The 19,350-nt window shown below is 33.3% G+C and overlaps 1 protein-coding gene across 2 annotated transcripts in view; it reads right to left on the minus strand.

Moving 5' to 3' along the window:
• Positions 1 to 19,350, minus strand: part of LOC114336812 (apolipophorins) — a 119,870-nt gene that overhangs the window by 61,842 nt on the left and 38,678 nt on the right. For both annotated transcript variants that reach the window (XM_028287192.2, XM_028287191.2), the window contains exons 6-9: positions 13,574 to 14,247; positions 8,251 to 9,400; positions 4,044 to 5,425; positions 201 to 509 (exon numbers count right to left, since the gene is read on the minus strand). In XM_028287192.2, coding sequence (XP_028142993.1) covers positions 201 to 509; positions 4,044 to 5,425; positions 8,251 to 9,400; positions 13,574 to 14,247 — 3,515 coding nt within the window. The remainder of the gene's footprint in view (positions 1 to 200; positions 510 to 4,043; positions 5,426 to 8,250; positions 9,401 to 13,573; positions 14,248 to 19,350) is intronic.

Raw genomic sequence — 19,350 nt, forward strand, 5'->3', positions numbered from 1 at the left:
ATGCACTTAGTTGAGACAGACAAAGTGTGGTTGATTTTCTGTCATCCATTCTTTCTTTCTTCGCGTCGATGTACGGTCTACTACTGCTCAGTAAAAGAAAGAAGATTCAAAGATTTTTAAAAGGTTTACATATTAAATCCCCAAATTTTAAAAAGGCGACTGCAGCATCTTAATTTGAATAAAATTATAATGTTACTTACTCTGTTGTCAGCGTAGATACTAGCAGCTCCGCTTAATGTAATTTCAGTAGATTTTTCACTTGGTAGGAGAACAGATCCAGACAATTTAGATCTCAAAGTTTTCAAGTTTTGGCTAGGCAACAAAAGTTCGATGTCAAGTTCTCCAGAAACAGGTTTACCTTCATCTCTAACATCGTATTTTCCGCCAAGTTTACCATTAACTTCAGGACCATATGATGAAGTAATTTCGAATTCACCATTATCGACTGTGTACTTGAAGACTAATCCTGATTTGAGGGCTTGTTTCAATATAGATCCGTAGATTTTGGTCTGAAAAAAAAACAAATTAATCAACGTTCTCACAAGAAATATGTGAATGTATATCAAAACATAATGTAAAAACACTGGAAAAACCAGACACAGCTAATGTGGACTCCAGTATGACGATTATATTCTAGAGTCTGGAGAATGAGCTATTACAAAAACGAAAGCCGAAAAATATTAAAGAAAATAATGTTATAACGTTTTTTAAGCCGATGTATAATCCAATCACGCGAAAATGATAATCATAAGACTTACTTCATTAAGACAAAAATATTGAAAAAAAAATCATTAAATTCTAAGTTGCCTTCATTTTGAACCGAAGCACATTAAAGCATCTAAAACATATCTAAACTTTTGTATGCATCTACCATAACTGAAAAATGTATCTATATAAGATGATAGCAAGAAAGAACTATACAATAGTTAAAAGTTCAATCACAATCGGTATATTCCTACTGCAAATGGCAACACCAACTATGTCAGCATAAAACGAGGAGTACGTCAGGGATGCCTTTTGTCTCCGCTTCTCTTTAAGGTCTATGCGGAATAAACTATTAAGGAATGCCTGGAGGAACGCTCAGATGTCTGTCAATCGACACTGTGGTGCTGGCTGAATTGAAAGAACATCTACAGACACTAATAAAGGTCCTGTCGGAATGGAATACTAGTATAGGACTAGAGATAAACTCCTCAAAATCCTAAACTCTAGTTTAGTTTTTGACCGTGGAATCTACTGGCCAGGGCTGGTTTTGTAAACATGAACAAATTTTTATGTCATCCGAAGTTGGGCACCCAGATAAGATTTCGGACGCTAAAGTACTACTTTTGGTCCTTACTGCTGTCTAGATGCAAAAAATTGGACGAAGAAACGGGAATCAGCTTCACCAGTAGAATTAGAAAGACGGCATACGTTGGTGGTATCATGCATCACACTCAGTAAGAGTAGCTGCAACTAATTTTGGGGGGAAAGATAGAAAGTTTACAGATTAATACCAAGAAAATAAAGTAAATGATCTTTAGTAAAAATTCAATCCATCAAACAAATATTACTATAAATAACACCCACATTAGTCCAGGAACCGAAGCTTTTCACCTCGCAATTTCTACAGAATGGATCGATTTGTTTGAAAATTTGAGAATAAGTAGTGGATAGTTTAAGTATCAAAATCTATATGATGCCGAAAGGCGCTTTTACTATGGGGGTGGTTAACACCCCATCTAGGCGTGGAAATTTTTTATTATATTTTGACCGCAAAAGTTGATAAAAACATTCATTATAAGCAAAAAGCGTCCTATATATTTTTTTTTGATAAAATTAATAGTTTTCGATTTATTAGCTATCGAAAGTGTTAGTTTCATATCTAAGAAATCAATGTTTTTCGATGGTATACTCATTTACGATTCACTCAATTTTTGCCGTTGAAATTTTTTTTAACCAAGTTCTTGGGAATTAAATAACCTACAATTTCATATTTAAACATTTTTTCGTATCTCTGATGCTAATCTTTCTATTATGAAGAGAATGGCATTTTTACCAAAATACAAAAACTCGTTATTCGTTTAAACTCCAGTTTTTTTAGACTAATCATTATAAGCCAGTCAAACTTCTAGAATCTGTTAAAAATACATAAATAAAGAAGAATGAATAAGGCCAATGAGTAAAAACACCGCTAACTTACATTATTATGCTTCCAATTGGATTTCCCCCCTTTTTTCTCATAAAAATATATTGATTTTTTAACCGTAACTTTTTTATTTTTTATCTTCGAAAGTTTGGTAACAAAGAATTTTGTAGATTTTTACAAGATCTATAAGGTTATTAATATTAAATTCTTTTAAAATCCTCAGTCACAAAAAGAGATGACATTGAAATGCTTGGTAAAGGTGGTTTTTGCAGGTTATTATAAGATTTAATTGTCAATAGCTCGCTTAATTTTTGCCGTAGAAAAAATTTTTGCAAACCAAGTTCTTGGGAATTAAATAAGCTATAATTTAATATTTAAATATTTTTTAGTATCTCTGATGCTAATCTTTCTATTCTGAAGAAAAAAAAGGCATTTTTTACCAAACTGCAAAAACTCGTTATTCGCTGTTAACTCCATTTTTTTAAAAACTAATCATTCTAAGCCGATCAAACTTATAGAACCTATTAATAATACATAAATAAAGAAGAACAAATCAGGTCAATGACTAATTTTATTTAAGATGGTGATTAGGGAGTTGTTTTCGATCACTTTTTGCTGAAAAAAAATGGGGACTGACAATCTTTTCATTATAAGTCACTTAATTTTTGAGCTAGAGACTTTTTTTTTATTTTTGGAGATAGATATTTTTAAATACTTTAAATTAGTTTCAACAAGTTATCCTCGAAAAACGCATAGTTTTCCCGTCTTTTGACTTTGAAACTACAATATTTAGCATTTGACGAAGAAGAGCTAACATATAATAAAGTATAGCTCGATTACTATTGGTCTTAAAGAATACTGGAAAAAACGGTTTTGTTTATTTTTTCAAAAGGTACATTTTTGTTAAGTAAAGTTGTTTTGATAAAACGAAATCTTTTTGAGTTATTAGCAGAAAACTAATTAAAACATTGATTTTTTCGATATAAAACTAACACTTCCGATAGCGAATAAATCGAAAACTATTAATTTTATCAACAAAATGTATAGAACGTTTTTTGCTCAAAATGAATGTTTTTACCAACTTTTGCGGTGAAAATATAATAAAAAATTTCCACCCCCCGACATGGGGTGGCAACAACCCCCATGGTAAAAGCGCCTTTCAGCATTATATAGATTTTGATCCTTGGACTATCCACTACTTTTTCTCAAATTTTCAAGCAAATCGATCCATTCTGTAAAAATTGCGAGGTTTTGTCCTATTTTAAGCTTCATTACTTGAACTACATTTAAACGGGTAATAATTAAAATTACCTGGGAGCAATGGTAAACGAGAAAAGCCATCAAAATATCGAGATTACCTAAATGATGTATTGAAATTGCTAGGTCCATTTTCATAAAGATGTTTAATAATCGTGATATCCATATCCCTTTAAAAATAAGAATGTTAAGATCATATAATATGTGTTTAGTACCTTATTGTATGGCCTGGAAACAAAAGCTCATAAAAAAAATATAAAAATCAACGAGAATTTCGAGATGTGGTGGTATTAACAATAAGTTGGATTAAAGGAGTCGCAATTGAGGAAGTATTACTTGAATGGACAAAAGACCCAAAGTAATACTTACCACAAACAAGAGAAAATTGGAATACTTTGGCCATTTAACGCGTGGAGAAAAACACACATTCTTACAAAATATAATGCAGGGACATATTGAAGGACGAAAAAATCCGAGCCGCAAAAGAATGGCATGGATGAGAAATTTAAGAAAGTGGGTTCATTGCATCCCAAACTGTTTAGAACAGCTGTAAACAAAGTTCGAATAACCTAGCCTAGATGATATTTCATCTCCGTTAGGAAAAGAACATAAAGAAGAAGGAACTTACATAATATTGGTATTATAAAACATCACTTACTGAGGTATCTAGTACTCTTCTCTCGCCTTCTTTAGAAACTTTAACATTTAAATCGGCATTGACGTTTCTTCCGCTAGCGTCGTCAGCAGCCAAGTTGTAGCTAACATCATAGACTCCTTCCTTGATGTTTACGTTATTATATTTACCAGACAAACTGAGTTTACGACCGGGAGTGTTCTTGTTTTTCCTATATTCTACACTGGCTTGACCTTGTCCGTTAAGAATATCATTCCTAGTGTTGTAGGCTCCATTAACTTTTCCTTGCAAGTATTGATCATTTGGAAGAATCACTTCGACTTCTCCGTTATACCTCTTGTTTTCAGCGTCACCGGATTTTGCAACGTTCAAATTGACTTCCAATACTTTTCCCAAAAGATTAACACTATTCTTGGTGTCTACACTTGTTGGAGATAATTTGCTGTTTGTGGACAAAATAATTTTTTGATTGGGGTCTTTGTCAAAGCTTGGATATAATGTTACTACAATTTTGTACAAAGTTGGTGGCTGTATTTCAAAGTCACTCTCAGCTTTTACTACTTTTTTAAGAGATTGTGCGTCGATCTTAATGTGGCCGTTACCAACACCTTTGACTGATTTGAGCTGTCCATTAACTACCAGAACGTTTTTAATGTTTACTTTAACGCTACCGTTAGCATTGCCGTTTTTGTTAGCATTCAAAAAGGCGTCTACAACCACTACATTGCCGCTGAGAATTTTGTTGTGAGCAGCAAAGTCTGTTGGATTATATTGTAAACCACTGTCTACTTTGAATGGAGTTGGGTGGGTAGGAAGGACAACAGTTAGATCAGCGCCGATATCTACGCTAGATGGTTTGATATTGTGTGTAATAAGTCCCTTAACTGCTAGTTTCAGTCCATTGATATCTAACTCGTTGTTAATTTGGCTCTTATCAGCTCCTACCAGTTCTCGGCTTGCTTTAAAATCAACTTTGTTTTCCAGACCATGAACTCCAAATACAAGTTCAAAGTCTCCTCTTGATTTTTTATCGACGTTGAAATCCAACTCTGAACCAAATTTAATGTCATTATATTGGAAGTCAAAATCATAATCAACACTTTTTGGTTTCTGGTCTGCTTCGATATTGACAACCAATCCGATCAATGGATAGCTGACCTTATTCTTAAATCCAAAATGGAAATCATTTTGTGTTTTGTATCTTCTTGTAACACCAGTTGCCAGGCTAATAATATTTGTCTTGGAAGCTAGATCTTGACCGTGAATTAACTGCCAGTTGCTGTCAAGTTGAGACAGGTCACTTGATCTTTTCAGGCCTCCTTGAAGTTTAAAGTTAAAACCTGGGTTTATGCTATTCTTCACTTCGGCATTTAAGTTCAATTGATGTGCGTCCAAGTGTAAACGACCTAAAAACATAAACAGTTCATTTTAAGTTGAAGATTTAAATAAAAACCGTAAAATTATCCAGCAATAAAGTAACAAAAAGAATCGGCTAATATTTTGATGAAAAGAAAATAGAAATATGATCATCATCAATCAGCCCTGATTTGTCCATTGTTAAACATAGGCCTCCTCTAGATATTTCCATCTATTTCTGCTCTGCGCCTTTCCTATCCAATTGGTCACAATTCTAATGAGGTCGGCTTCGTTTGTTTACCGTAGTCTCAGTCAACCAATTTTTTGTCCACCAATCGTCTTTCATTCTTGCACTTCTCTCATTTTTCCAAATGCAGTAACTTAAACTTACTCTTTTGAGTAGTTCACATGTTTCGTTGTCTAGCGTTAATCTTATTTTGTGACCCAAATACACATATCATTTTTGCTTTCTCATAGATTTTCTTTAAACTAACTACCTGTGTTACTTGCATACTTGTTGTAGCATAATGTTGACTTCTCCTAAGTCTTCTGTTATAAGAACAACGTCATCTACCTATCGGAGATGATATTTATTTTCTGTAATTAATTTCTATTGTTTAAACGCGTAGGTACACCATACTTAAAAGTATCTCTTTGCCCAGAGTGTTATTTCTCTCCCAATATTTATCTCCTCATGCACTAATTTAGTCATGCAATTAAGGTTTATAGTTGTTGTAGCATTTTCGTTTATATTTCGAATAATATTCGCATACCTGTGGTAAATGCTGTACATATTTTGATAGTGCTTTTATGATAGCCACTGGCCCAACGTGTCAAATGCTTTGCGAAAGTCAACAAAAATAATAACTAGATAGTGGTCTATATTATTCGATAGACTTTTCGACTAGAGTTTTAAGAGATTGCAAATGGACATTTGTTTCGTGGCCTCATCGAAACTTGACTTGTTTTTCTGACTGGTAGAAATCGAGTTTCACTTTCAATTTGTTTGTCAGTATTCGTTTAAAGAGCTTAGGTATATAGGTCATTTAGTAAACAATGGGCCTAAAGTTTTCAACATTTAATTTATCCTTTTTTATGAAGCAGGATTGTAACCGAATTTTTTTATTGATTTGGAATGTTTTTGTTTTGCAGACGTAGACTAAAAAGTGGTTAGATCTGTGACATCAAAAGTGGACCTCTTAGTTTAAGTTTCTCAATATTACTACATCATCTTCACCCGTAGCTCTATTATTTTTCATATTTTTGAGTGCATGTTGCATTTGCTCCCGTGATTCTGGTATATCCTCCGAACTTACATTCTGTACCTTCCGGATTGGCTCTCAAGCTATGAGCTCTGAAATAACTGCACTTTGATAAAATATAATGTTTCGTTATACTTTCCTCTATACACAGAGGTCCTAAACTATGGAATAAATCCATTTTCTCTAAAATGGACGACTATAGAGAAAAATTCTGAAGCAGGTCGATGTTTGTTTTTAAATTACAACTTTTTGGCATATATTTCATACTAGTGACGTCATCCATCTGAGCGTGATGACGTAATCGATGATTTTTTTAAATGGGAATAGGGGTCGTGTGGCATCTCATTTGAAAGGGCGTTCAATTCTCTATTCAGTAATACAAACATTAATATCATTATTTATACAGGGTGACCAAAAAAATAATTTTTGAAATAAATTAATTGACGAAAAAAGAAGAATGTATGCAATTTATTTAACTCAAATTACATTCTATCGCTGTCACAAAATAGAAAAAATGTTTATTTAGCAAATAAACCTTGCTTTTCGCTTAAATTAAATGTTCAAACTGCCAAGTGGTAGGTGGGAGGCTGTTTGTGATTTAATTTAAGCGAAAAGAAATGTTTATTTGTCAAATAAACATTTTTTTTTGTATTTGCTGACAGCACTATAATGTATTTTGAGTTAAATAAATTGCATACATTCTTCTTTTTGCGTCAATTAATTTAATTCAAAAAATATTTTTTGGACACCCTGTATAAATCATAATATTATTGTTTATATTACTAAATAGAGAATTGAAAACCCTTTCAAATGAGGTGCCACAAACCCCCTATTCCCATTTAAAAAAATCATCGATTGCGTCATCACGATGGATGATATCACTAGTATGAAATATATGTCAAAAAGTTGTAATTTAAAAACAAAAATCGACCTTTTTCCGGATTTTTCTCTATAGTCGTCCATTTTAGAGAAAATGAATTTATTCCATAATTTAGGACATCTCTGTATGTATCGCACCCGGCCTATCTGATATGATACTATATTCGTATCTGATACTACATATATTATTATACAGTCGAACCCGCTTATTGGAATAGCTTTTGTGCCAATCGAAAGTATTCCTATAACCGGGATATTCTAATAACCGATCATTGGTCGCTAGTAGAAACGTTTCGGGACCTTAAATTTCTATTCCTTAAACCGGGATATTCCTTTAAGAGGTATTCTTATAAGCGGGTTTGACTGTATTCCCATTTTTGTCTTTAAGTTGGTGAACAATGGAAATATTGTATAAAAATATTTAAAATGATATATTTACATTTTCATAATTATTATTCAATAAAGACTTAATAAAATACGCCAGTCTTGGAAGCCATCAAGAAATTTCTAGTTCCTTTTTTAAAGAAAATATGTAACAAGCAAAAAAACCGTTTGAATAGTGAAAAATCAAAACAATACACTTTTGAGACAGACTTTCCATGAGTTCAAAAAATTGTTATAAGAATTATCTTTTTTACATGCCATCGTTAGAACCCGACTATAATAGAGAAGAAATTTAAAAACCATAAAAATATAGTAGATTATTATTCGTCATTATAAAATATTGATCTCACCTGCCAAAGAACCTGATTGTTGTCCTTCAGAGACGGTTAAGTCGCTGAAGAAATCTTCGCCTTGATTTCCAGCTTCATTTCCGATGTTTCCATTAATTCCCAAGACTTTTTGGTTGGGTAAGTGAACTCGTACGTTATCAAATATATATTTCCTGTTAGGTCCATTTTGTTCAGCAATAATTCTTCCTTCAACTTGAACTGGTAATTGTTGGTTACCATCTGGAGTTTTATATTCAAGAATTGGACTATAAACTGCTTTATCTTGGGAACCTGAGATGGCAACACCGAACTTAAGGTAAGTTTCAACGTTGTCTTGGCCAGCTTTAAGGAGCAACGATTTTTCTTGGTTTGTATTTGTAATTCTTCCTTCAGCAAAGGCTGACTTAACAGGTGAAGAAAGTACAGCTTTAATGAATTTCTGAGGATAGATTTCACTTTGAACTTGAATGCTAAGTTTCTTCTGTCCATTGTTACCGATAGATTCAAGTAAAACTTCTCCAGAAGTGTAGTCCTTATTTACAACATTTTTAAAGTGGAATTCTTTTAAGTCCTCGTTTTCAATGCTCACTGAAACTTTAGCGTCTCCTGAGAATGGGAAAGGCAAGACTGGTACTTGTTTGCCAGCTAAATTAGGACCGTTAAGTTCAGCGCATAATGCTAGTCCAATGAATTCGCTTAGTTGATCAAAGCAGATGGAGAAATCTTTAGCTTGAGCAAATTTAAGAGGAGTAACAGCAACTTGTCCGGCATGTTCTCTACTTTCAAATACAATTTGGTGATTAGCTGAGATAAGTTTCTGGATTTGTACTGGTAAACCAAATTTAACATCAACTCCCTTTCCGCCATTGTAAAAGTTAACCCTAACATCTCCTCCGGTGGCAGTATATAAGTTAGATACTACTTTAAGACCATTTTCTACGACAAGGGCGTCTAAAGTAAGTCTTCCGCTGAGTTCAATACTAGCACTTGGGATCAATTTAATATGTAGGTTGTTATCTCTGTTATTTAATAATGCTCTGACGTCGATACTTCCTTCAGCTTTAACTTGAGTGTTTGAAGTTCCTTCCACTGCTAGACGAAGAGGGAATCCAAGAGATGTTGGGTAGTCTAATTCAGCATCAAGGAATTGGATGTTTGTGCGAACAGTTTCCTGAAATTAAGAGGTAAATTAGGGTTTAAAGAATACGTTTCATCTTTACTTGGTGTTATAAATAAGTGGCTTTTGTCGAAAAATGTCGATTTTCTAACCTAACCTAACCTAACCTAACCAAATCATTCTCTAACGCAATGTAGAGTAGATACATATCCCTCATCAAATACATCCATGGGTATACTACAGCTTATGTAAGACTTACAATGAGACTACTGGGTTCTTTAGTAGTGAAAGAGGAATTCGGCAAGGAGGCATATCTCTTACATTGTTTGCAACTTTGCCAGAAAACGCTTGTAAAACAATAGATTGAAACTTGAAGGGCATTAATGTATCGTCGTTCCCATTATGAACAGCGTTAAACAGGCACAAATATACTGCAAGAGTGGGTCCACCACTACACCATACTGGGTACTACATCATGCTTCCACAAAAGAGTAAGTCCTAATATAAATAATTCCAAAACACAATTTAAGACTAATTTTATTTACAGAAAAATAGTTCAGATGAAGCCAGTTGATTTCTACAAGTATTTGGATCATAAGATCAAAATAAGTCGAGACAACCAAACATTTGAGCTGGAGAGAAGAACAAACTTAACTTGGGCCGCATTTGGGAAGATAAACGATATATTAGGTCAAAGATTCCAATGTGTCTTAAGAGAAAAGTATTTAATCAGTACGTTTTGCCAATTATGACCTATGGTGCAGAAACCCTAATACAACAATAGTAGTGAGTAAACTAGTTGTGGAAAGAGCAATGGATAGAATAATGTTAGGGGTTTGGATATATGATAGAATATCTAATGCTATTATGTATATGCAAAAGATCAGACGTATCAGACGTTATTGAAATAATAACAACACTAAAATGGAATTCGGCAGGCCACCTAGTAAAAGCAGCTTAAGATCAGTGAACAGAACAAAAATAATTTTTGAATGGAGACCGCGAATACAAGAAAACAATTTATTATATTTACATAACTCGTATAACACCAAATGATTCAATAAAATTGTGTTTTGACTAGGAAAGTTTTGGGGTAGTTCTGATTTCTTTCATTATATATGGATTTTGAGCTGCTGAATCTGAATATGAGGTTTGCGGACAAAATTTCGTGACGGAACATTGAAAAAATCGCGAAAAAAGCGAAAAATTTCTGCTTTTTCTCGCTTTTTTGCTTAAATCTCGAAAACTATTAACTTTTAGTAAATGATCTGTTAACATAAATTAAAGTACTTAAAATTCTCTACAGATATCACTATTTACTTTTTTTTCAGACGAACCGCTCGGTCTAAAGTGCAAGTTGAAAATTGCGAATTTTGAATGGTCTCTGCAAAACCCACTTTATTTTTTATTAGAATGCTGTCATTTGATAAATTTCTCCTAGATTCTCATAAATACATAATACATTTCTACTACTTATAAATAAATAAGGATTATTTCCAATATTTCTTCTTTTTTTAATGACAGAGTAAAGGAAGAATTCCGCACCAAGCGACCGAGACCGGAGACCGCGACAGGCGACAGATAGGCGAGGTCTCCCCACGACTGCTCTCAATGCAAATATATCAGGGTAGTTCTGCAGCCCGAGACCGAGACCAGTGAGCAACTATCGTCTATCGCGACCTATCTGTCGCCTGTCGCGGTCTCCTGTCTCGGTCGCTTGGTGCGGAATTCTACCTTAAGATTAATTAAGCTGTTAATAGCGTGAGGTCGCAAACATTACAATGATGTAAAAATGATTAGCGCTTACTTGAAGAAAGTTGAGGAGGATAGGGAGCAAGTTCAAAGACGTTCTACTGCACCACCTTTTAATTTCAAAACTCAATGTTTTATGTGTGGTCTCGTCATAACACTTGATTTTATAGAACAGCAAAGTAAAAAGACAACCAACCGCAATATGGTGTATCAGGTTCGAATTTTAAAATTTAAAGAAACTGTTATAAAACGAGCAAAAGAACGTGATGATCAGTATGGCAAAGCCATAATCAAACGCCTTTTGCCTGTCTCAGACTTAGTAGAGAAAACTGTACAATCGCCCAATCACTCAAAAAAAGATTAAAAAATCGGGTCAATTTGCCGATGATGTTGAAAGGGCAATGCAAGATGTTTACAATTATTTAGAGAATAGGGATGGGGAGTGCCAATTTTTGTTCGATGAGTTGATCGACCAAATTAAGGGTAAATATCGTCCTGACAAAAAGACAGCCAAAGCTCATCTACTCAAAAAATAAGGAAGCGATATAATTATTACCATGTCCCGAAACAAGAAGTCGGTCGTTTGTTTCAAAGACACAGGTTACAAAATCTTGAACGACGCTTGGTACCAACAAGCGTTAAAAATGAAAAAGAGGAAAGACTACGGATTGTTCAGACGGCTGCCATTATTGTTGAGGATGTCTGGAGCCAGGTTTATGAGACACAGGAATACCTCCCACCGGATAAGTTTTTAGAAGGAAATGAAGAACTAATTCCTGAAACACTACGTACATTTACGGAAAAAGTTGTACTTCATAAAAAACGTGGGGAGTATGATAACTGGAAGAAGAAAAGTAACGCGCTTGCTCATAGTCTTGTAGCGGCGGTAAGGCCCAGATCATTCGTCTCACCAGTCCTTGTAGGGTTGGCCGTGTTGCTCTACAAAAAGTACGGATCAAGAAAATTGGTTGATGTAGTTTCCTCTTTGGGGTTTTGTTCCAGCCGTGCTTTACACAGGAGGTGTACGATAACGCTGATTTTAAAGTACATACAATCGACGGATACAATACTTTTTACTTCATGGGTGGCATTTCTTGTATTGCACCAAAACATGCAGTAGCATCTAACCAATCCATTCCTAGGTTAAAAACGAAACTCACGCCTGAGATTTATGCAAGTCAGGGAGCTGTTCAACTAATTCATTTTGAAAGGACAAAACCTCAAGGTTTATCAGAAATCAAGATAATAGATCCGAAGGGAATGTTCACACCAACTGAAACTGTGACTCCATTTGTGCCTGATCTTCTGTGGCTCTATGGGAAAGTAGAGATATTCCCGGCCTCTTAGGATGGAATGGATTCATGGAAGCTGTCACAACAAACATGCCATATGAACTAACATTTATTGTTTACCAGCTATTTATCAACGCTCCTCCAAGTGATTATGATACAATATTTACAGAATTGTTGAACGGAGTAAAGAAAACTAAATCCTTGAAGCAAGTTACATGTCTGGTGACATTTGGTGACCCCTCTACCTCAAGGCAAGAGACATCCTTGCTAGTCATCCCGATGATCCTGATCTGTCAAATGTTGTTATAAGGCTCGATGGATTTCACTATTGATGTCCTTCATGGGGGCAATTGGTTACATTATGCAAAGTGGTGGATTGACTGAACTTTTCAATACCATATATGCGGCAAAATAAACCGAAAAAATTATGTCTGGTCACGCTTACACAAGGGCAGTACGAGCTCATATGTTGGCTCACGGAACTCTGGCCAAAATAGTGATTAAGTAAATGGCCCTATCATCAACAATGGTGGATCAATTAGAGGAGATCTTGTTCAACTTAGACAGAAAAGTGATTCTTTCTAATGATGTAAAAAATATTGTAAAATATGTGCCAGAAGAATTTAAATTAAAGCTGTAACTCTTTGCAGAACGTGGCCCCCTGTCTGGCCTGTTGTGATACTGAATTTGTACAATTTCGACTTTTTTTTCTTTTTAATTACTTGTGCAGAAAACTAGCAGACATGTATCAAATGACAGCATTCTAATAAAAATAAAGTTTTGGAATATAAAACGTGGGTTTTACAGAGACCGTTGAAAATTAGCAAATTTCAACTTGCAATTTAGACCGAAAGGTTCATCTGAAAAAAAAAGTAAATACTGATATTTGTAGATAATTTTATGTACTTTAATTTTTGTTAACATATCATAGACTAAAAGTTAATAGTTTTCGAGATTTAAGCAAAAAAGCGGGAAAAAGCAGGAATTTATCGCTTTTTTCGTGATTTTTTCAATGTTCCGTCACGAAATTTTGTCCGGAAACCTCAGATTCGGATTCAGTAGCCCAAAATCCATATAAAATGAAAGAAACCAGAACTACCCCAAAATTTTCCCACTAGGGGGCTCGTAGAGTACAAATTCACTGAATCAAAAAATATAGTATAAAAGGGAAAGGATTACTTACCTCAAAGTTCTTTAGTTTGTCCAAGCCTTCGTTGAAACGGCTAATAAGTTTATCAATGATAACGTCAGGTGAAAGACCGTCTTGATAAGCATTTAAGTTCTGGTGGAAGATTTCTGAACCAAAAGCTTTAAGACTGAGATCAATGTCCAAATCTTTATCTAAGGGATTTTCTTTTAATTGTACAAGTTTACCAATATTTTCAATTTCTTTTCTGGATACATCACGTCTCGCTCTTAAGCTTGATTTAAGTTTTTCGTTAAATTCCCTCCATAATTTGTTGCCTTGCTGGTTTTTGTTTTTCCATATCTCACTGAGAGATGCGGTATTAATAACACCTTTTGGTCCAAAGTAGTGTTCAACAAGGCGGTCTAAATTTTGTTGTCTAAGACTAAGCTCTAAAAAGTTGAAAGAGTGTCCGAAGAGTTCAGCTGTAACGTTCAGATTGGTTGATCTGGGTAAGAAAGCATTTGGAGAGTAGATTACGTTAGCTTCGCTAGAGGCGGCTGCACCAAGTGTGTCGACAGCGTAGGACACTTCACCGTTGTATGACCATTTTCTAGGATCAACGGGGAATCTCTTAGGAACGTTGAGGCCCAAGAATTGTTTGGCTACTTGTTTGTCTGGGTTAGCAGATGCTTTTAAGTTTCGAATGTGTGAAGCAATAAATCCTCCAACTGAAATTAAATATAATAATTACACTTTTATAAAAAAGAACTTTTTTATAATAAAACCTTTTTATTATTTATAGGAAAGAATATAAAATAATTTAACGATAAACGATTTAACGATAACATGCTTAAAATTCCAAAAATTACACTCTAATAAAAAAGTACTTTTTATAATATCACGGTTTTGTTATTGTACATATGAACTGCTAACTGCAAAAAGGGGACTTCCAACAAATTTTCATAAATTCACTTTTTGTTATTTTTGCGTTCTTTACACGTAAACACATCGTTTTCAACAAAAATGGGACCTCTGCGTCTATTTTAAGTATATTAAAAATGCGGCTAAAAGAGTACCCCCGTTAAGATAGGCAAAATGCCCTCACCCTCAAAATTCAATCTTTTTAATTTTTTACGTTCTGTGCAATTAAAAAATGAGATAACGCGGATTTTTAGCTCGCCACCCCCCCTTACCCCTCCCCCCACAGCCTAGAACGTAGATTTTTAGATTTAATTTTTTTTAGTTGGGTTGAAATTGATTTAAAAATTTCAAAAAATTCATACGTGTACCTGAGGATTTTACAAAATATGTCCATTTTTTATGGACCCTTAAATCGAGTGTACATAACCTCAAATTATTTTTTAACTTTTTTAAAACCTATAACTTTTTTTTGGAGGGGGCTGCAGGTCCAATTTTTTTTGAATTTTGTGTATTTTATCAAAAGCTATCTCTCTGATTTTTTTCAGATTTTTCCGTCAGGTGCGCCATCTTGAAAAATCCGGAAAACTGTTTTTAGGGGGTTTTTAGGGATTTTCTCCATTTTAAAGACTGCAACATAGATCAACTCAAGGTTTTGTTAATAGATTATGTATAATTTGAAATAAATGAGTATTTTAGGGTTATCAAAAATTGGGCAAAATACCTTTAAACCCCCAAAAACCATGTTTTTTTAAGTTATGTAAGGGTTTTTGCGGGCTTAATGATATTTTTTGAGGTCGATACAGCCTGAATATATTTTTTATTTTTTTACGTTCTATATGATATTAAAAAATTAGGACTCACCGCAATTTTAGCCCACTTCCCCTATTCCCCCTCCCCCACAACCAAAAATGTCAATTTTTCGATTTTATTTTTTTTTAAGTTGGTTTGCAATTAGATTAAAAATGTTGTTCTGAAGCTATTTCTTTGTGGCATTTTTGTAATTAACTATTCTAAATGGGAAATAAGTGACAATTTAACTAAAAAATGATTTTATTTTCCATCTGTAATGCGATAGAGAGAATTCGATAATCTGTGACGCACTGAAAAAATGGTTTGGGACGATTAATATAAGTAAGTCAGATTAAATTAAATTATTAGAAGATTTTTTTACCAAGCAACCTTTTTGTTTAATTTATTAATATTCTGTATTTTGACAAGGACGTCCGTGGTGGACGTCGAAACGTTAATAAAATCATTTTTTAGTTAAATTGTGGCTTATGTCGCATTTAGAATAGTTAGTACCTAATTATTATTAAATTATAAATTACAAAAAATTCACACGCAGAGCTGAGGCTGTTACAGAACGTCTATTTTTATGGACCCGAAGGTCGAGTGTACATATTATAACCTCATTTTTTTTGTTTTTTAATAGGTACGTATAACTTTTTTTGGCGATGGCTGCTAATTTTTTTTTGTCTTTTGTGTATTTTACAAACCATCTACGTTTGGCTCCTAATGCAAATATCCCACTCTGTATGCTTGTCCCGTTAGGTAAATTATTCCGATTAATTTTTTTGCACAAACTTACTCAAAAACAGGTCCTTATAACAAATCCACAGGGTGCCGGGCGGTGCCGTGGTCGAAAAATTGTTTAAACATTTTTTTTAAACGAATTCAAAAAATCAATTTTTTCACTTCGGACAAATTTGTTTTAGATTCTCTGGATCAAGCTGAGCAAAAAAGGTATCTTGTGATTTTTCTATAAAATTGACTGTTGTCGAGTTACATGCAATTTCAAATTTGAAAAACGCGAAAATGGCCATTTTCAAGGCTTAATAACTCGATTAAAAATTATTATTATGAAAGTCATAAAGTGACCAACTCAAAGTTTAAAGCCCCCCTGCAATAGCCTAAAGAAATTTTTGTCATTATTTTATTTCTAACTATTATTTTTAATAATTAAAAATGAGCGCTAAGCATGTATTGAAGCGGCCGTCCGCGAGAGAGAGAGAGAGAGAGAGAGAGAGAGAGAGAGAGAGAGAGAGAGAGAGAGAGAGAGATGTACAATATTCATTGGACGTTTTAAAAAAATATCGATTGGAAGTCAAAAATACGTTTTAAAAAAATAAAAAAGGAATTTTGAGGTTTTATGTATTGTACACTCGACCTACACGGGTCTATAAAAAATAGATATGTTTTGTAGACGCCTCATAAAAATTTTAAATTAATGGCAACTTTAAACAAAAAAAAAAAATAGAAAAATTGACGTTTTGTGGGGGCAGGGGGGGGGGGGGTGGTGGTGTGCTAAAAATGCGATTAGTCTTATTTTTTATTCACTTATAACGTAAAAAAATGAAAAAAAAAATATTCAGGCTGTATCGATCTCAAAAAATAATATTATTAAGCCCGCAAAAACCCTTACATAACTTAAAAAAACATGTTTTTTTGGGGGGTTTAAAGGTATTTTGCCCAATTTTTGATAACCCTAAAATACTCATTTATTTCAAATTATACATAATCTATTAACAAAACCTTGAGTTGATCTATGTTGCAGTCTATAAAATGGAGAAAATCCCTAAAAACCCCCTAAAAAAAACAGTTTTCGGGATTTTTCAAGATGGCGCACCTGAGGGAAAAATCTGAAAAAAATCAGTGAGATATCTTTTGATAAAATACACAAAATGAAAAAAAAAATTGGACCTGCAGCCCCCTCCAAAAAAAAGTTGTAGGTTTTAAAAAAGTTAAAAAAAAATTTGAGGTTATGTACACTCGACCTAAGGGTCCATAAAAAATGGAAATGTTTTGTAAAAACCTCAGCTACATGCGTCAATTTTTTGAAATTTTTAAATCAATTGCAACCCAACTAAAAAAAAATAAATCTAAAAATCTTTGTTTTTGGCTGTGGGGGGAGGAGTAAGGGGGGTGGCAAGCTAAAAATCCGCGTTATCTCATTTTTTAATTGCACAGAACGTAAAAAAATTTAAAAAATAGAATTCTGAGAGTGAGGGCATTTTGCCTATCTTAACGGGGGTACCCTTTCTCTAACTGCAAAAAGTGGACTTTTACAGCAGAAATATAACGAAAAAGAACCGAAGAAGTGACAGTTTTGCCTTTACAACGCGAGTTTACTCTGAAACACGTCCATTAATATCATCCAATGTTGAAAACATTAGAAAAATACTCAGATTCATCGACGATGGCAACATCCCATTTTGGAGGGAAATAACAGAATGGCCCACTGTTCAACAAGTTGATAATTAATACTATGGACTATTTTCTATTCCTTTCTTTATATTACATGTTGATAATGGCAAATAAAGGTGTTTTCTGGCAAGTAGTGTTTATCTAATTGAATTATTTCTAATAATTTTCATTTTTATTACAGTTAACTGCAAAAACGGAACTTCTACACAACATTAAAATGTGAATATTATACAATTATAATTAAAATTATTTACAACTTATTTACAGAATTATGTATAAAGCTATATTGAACATGTGCACCAAGTTTTCCGTTTCTAAGAGATTTGGTTACATAATTATTTAGTTTTTACCTTCTCCTGTAAAATTTGCTTTTATGCAGATGTCCCCTTTTTGCAGTTAGCAGTTCATATAGGAGACAACATGTTTGGAAAGAATAATTAACTTATAAAATATGAATTTTTAGTAGGTGTATTAACTGTTATTTATAATTATGATTCCAAAAATTACACTAGTATAAAATAGTATTTTTTATAATACCACGATTGTTTAAAATGGTATATTATAATTTTAAGTATATAAACTTTTAATTATTTATTAAAACAATTAAAAAAAGATACGCCACAGCCGGGTTCCAACTGGGGACCTCTCGATCTGCAGTCTAGTGCCACTGAGGCAACATCAATTTGTAGATATCGATTTATTAACGTACTTTAAAATATTATTGCATTAGTCACATTTTTAAAATAGTTTGAAATTAAAAAAAAATCGATTTATCCATACAGTGTGATTGGTCAGTGGGGTAAAGCTTTGTAGATCCGTTATAAGTAATAAATAGTAATAAAAGTTCATAACAAAAATTTTAGCCAACTTTTATAACAGATTGATAATCAATAATTGTAAATTGTAAGTTTTAGACAATTATTCAATCATGACTTACTTAAAATTTGGAAAGATTTAGACCCGTAATTATTAATAATTTTGCTCTGTAAAATGAAAATATCTCGAAAACTAATAAATTTACACATAGGGAATGTTATACAAAAACTATAGAATGCTAATGGTAATTTTCGATAATGATATAAAATACAGGTTGTTCTATTTAAAATTACTGAGAAAATAATGTAGTTGCGTTTTGACTCACCCTGTATTCAATATAAAGGAAATTAGCAAAACAACCATTTACGAAAATTTTGACAATAAATAAAAAAATATGACCTCAATAAACCATTGACTTTGTGCTTGCTTTTATTTATACAGGTAGTTAAACCTGTTACGATTTTCATATAAAATTGGTTATAACTTTGTAAATACCCCGTATAACATACCAAACCTTTATATTTTTATCGAAAAGTTACGAAGATTTCGAATATAAAATAAAATACAGGGTGTTCTATTTAAAAAAACATAAGTTTGGTCTGTCACTTTGTTATCGAACACCCTGTAACATTCTAACTAATTCTTTAATGTGAAGCTCACAGTTCGCTACAATTTTTGTTATTAAGTTTTATCGCTATACATTACTATAACAGACCTACGGAGCTTCACCCCACTAATATCACCCTGTATAGTAGCAGTAAAATATTGCATTCTAAGCTATCCTGAAAATTTCAAGTGTCTAGGTAGCCTAGAACTATTTTTAAAATGGATTACAAAATTTGCGGAGTCCGTGACACCAACCAACCCAAGTATATAAAAAGGTTTTAAAA

Source organism: Diabrotica virgifera, chromosome 7, assembly GCF_917563875.1.
Source record: "Diabrotica virgifera virgifera chromosome 7, PGI_DIABVI_V3a".
NCBI lineage: Eukaryota > Metazoa > Arthropoda > Insecta > Coleoptera > Chrysomelidae > Diabrotica > Diabrotica virgifera.